The 2801-nt window shown below is 28.9% G+C and overlaps 1 protein-coding gene across 1 annotated transcript in view; it reads right to left on the reverse strand.

Moving 5' to 3' along the window:
* The window catches only part of LOAG_17060 (hypothetical protein), a gene marked incomplete at both ends in the record, with an annotated part of 5405 nt that extends 2700 nt beyond the window's left edge, over positions 1–2705 (reverse strand). The window contains 9 exons of the mRNA XM_020449721.1: positions 71–199; positions 292–395; positions 672–789; positions 970–1109; positions 1347–1473; positions 1648–1746; positions 2150–2253; positions 2511–2598; positions 2695–2705. Of these exons, the coding sequence (XP_020306714.1) occupies positions 71–199; positions 292–395; positions 672–789; positions 970–1109; positions 1347–1473; positions 1648–1746; positions 2150–2253; positions 2511–2598; positions 2695–2705 (920 nt within the window). The remainder of the gene's footprint in view (positions 1–70; positions 200–291; positions 396–671; positions 790–969; positions 1110–1346; positions 1474–1647; positions 1747–2149; positions 2254–2510; positions 2599–2694) is intronic.
* Positions 2706–2801: the final 96 nt, after the last annotated feature.

Genomic DNA, 2801 nt, shown 5'->3' on the forward strand with positions numbered 1-2801 from the left:
TTACTTCAACAGAAATCCACGACATATACCAAGGAAAAAAAAGTTTTTTGTCAAACATTGAAAAGCTTGCAAATTATGACGTCGAAATGGTTCACAAATTGAGCGAATGACGCATTCTACGTCATTTGCAAAAGTGGAACTTGTGTCGTTTGAGTTTGATACTGAGAAATCCACTGCTATAGCAAGCGATAAACAATACCTAAAATACTTAAAAAAAAGAAAAAAAAACCAAATAATCATTTAAGTGTGAACTTTATTCGCTCTACTTATTCTAATTAAAAAAAAAAGTACCCATTGGTGATGTAATCGAGGAAGGAATACATGGTGATTTCATTGCACTTAACCACTTCAATTATACCATTTGCTTTTTTATTGCTTTCCAATCCAATTCGTAACTAAATTTGTAAAAACTTTTAATGTTAGTTGATGCTTGAAAATAAACTTTACGCCTTCTGTGAAATCTAAAATGCAACATATATGGATGTTGTTGAAGAATAATATTTCCGATAGGTTTAAATGAACCGAAAAATTATTGGTATCCATTTTGATAGCTAACATTCCGATAAATGGTAGTTGACATAAGGAAGTGGCGCATTTAGTGCCGTTGTACTTTAAAATGAGTAGTTTGCAAAATGTTCCATTAATATTTATTAAAATTGAAGTATGCCTACGTGGAAGATCTTTCGTTCTTCGGCATTTTTCAGAAGCATATCCGAAGTTATTATCAACTGTCCTATGATCGAACATCTTGTATGATCATCTCTTGAGTAACAAAGCACTTCGAAATTCCTTCAAAGTTCATTCGTATACATTTTAAAGCTCTGATTACTTTTTCAAATTGAATTACAATATTAACTGATTATATAGTAAAGGTGAAAAAGTTTAAAATAAATTAACTATGAATAATTTTGCTTTAAATATCATTCGGTTAAAATCATCAAAGCAGACAGAAATAAAAAGTATGAAAACCTGTTTTGGGGATTTATAACTATATTTTTTGGTAATTTAAATGGCTTCCAAAGAATCTTCGATGAATATAATTGTGAGTCGCTTGTATGTAATAAATTACGCTTTTCATTTTCTCCCATTCCAAACATTTGAAAATAAATCTAAAAATATGAAACAAACATGAATAGTATGAAAATATTTAATTTCCTATGCTCTATGACTATTTATTTCTCGTGGTTTTCATCCTTTCGTTCAGATCAGAGATATGTTTAAGTAATCTTTTTCTGATTTACAAAAGCCAACCAAGGAATGTTAAACAATTATAAATTAATTTGCTAGCATTGAAATTATTTAAATTAGATGGAATTTAAAGGTTATAGATGATATCAAGCCCAAACCTGTGTATTTTCAATCCCTTTCCTTGGAAAATTTTTGCCACAAAATTGTAAAAGCATTGTTTGCTCTTTTGGCTGGGCGGTATATGATATTGTCATCACAGCGATCGGTTTACCGCTCTTTATTTCGCTGAAAATTATTTTTATGGTATGATTCTAACGCTGTTTTACAGATAAAATGGCATTTATTACTATAATTTTTTTAAAGTTGCAATTATGTATGAGAATTTTTTTTGAAAATTGAAATTTTTAGAAATTTTCGGAGCAAAATTATTGAATGTTTCTGAGGAAAAAAAAAACTTACATCAAAGGTTTGGAAAAATTTGGTGTAGTGGTGACAATTTCTGTGACAAAAAATGTGGAAGATGCAATTATTGTTACCTCTGCTTCACTGTAGTCACAACTTAAATGCAAAAAATTTTTTTTCCAATTATTATGAAATTAAATGCTTTCGAAAAGTAGGAAGGCATTTGAAATTGTTTAATGTCAGAACTTAAAGTTTTAAAATTTGTAATCAAAGTATTAAAAAAAAAATGATCTGGTAGAAAAATAATAACGCACGTCAAAGAAAATTTTTATGATTTACAATTTCAAAGTTTGAGGAAATGTCAAGGATCCAGAAGACATACGCAGTTTTATCTGTCACACACACACACACATACATGTACATACACATACACGCACACACACACACACACACACACACACACACAGGAAGGAAGAAAAATAACACACATACATACATATGCATGCATACACACACACACACACACATACAGACACAGGAAGGAAGAAAAAATGCTAACATTTCAATTTTCAAATGTTGATCTCGTTTGAATGTGTATACAACTGAGAATGCATTAGGAATTGAAATTACATCTGTCTTCGGAATAACTTCTGTTGTTGTTACCTATAAATTTCTCTCCATAAGATTTTTTTTTCATTCTTTTTTGAACTTATTCACTTAAATTTTCATGTTCAAAATTTTATATTTCCAGACAGATAGATTAGTTGTTTTTTTTTTTTCCTTCTTCTATGGATTAGATCACAAATAGCATGATCTTTTATTTCTATATAATTTACCGTAATCTAAGACAGTTCCTCGTTTGTTTCACATGTTTGTGACATTCGCTTTATTCCGCCTATTTGAATAATGAACAAACTTACAACTTTCCAAGAATTTTCGAGATCATTTTCATTCACAGATATTAAACAAATTATGTCATCAAAAGCAAATAAATCGGTCTTCAATTCACTGAAATGAAATATTTATTTATACAAATAATATTTGAGAAAGTTTAAAACTTTCATAATTTTTCAATATGCAACCTGTTGATTTCATTTAGCTTACCTCTCGAACATATTTTTACTGAAATAATGGAACGTTTTGATTATGGAATATTACATTTGTTAAAATGCTGGTTTTTCTTTTTTTCTTTTTCTTTTCTTTTCTTTTTT

This window comes from Loa loa (genome assembly GCF_000183805.2).
Source record: "Loa loa unplaced genomic scaffold supercont3.37, whole genome shotgun sequence".
Classification (NCBI taxonomy): domain Eukaryota; kingdom Metazoa; phylum Nematoda; class Chromadorea; order Rhabditida; family Onchocercidae; genus Loa; species Loa loa.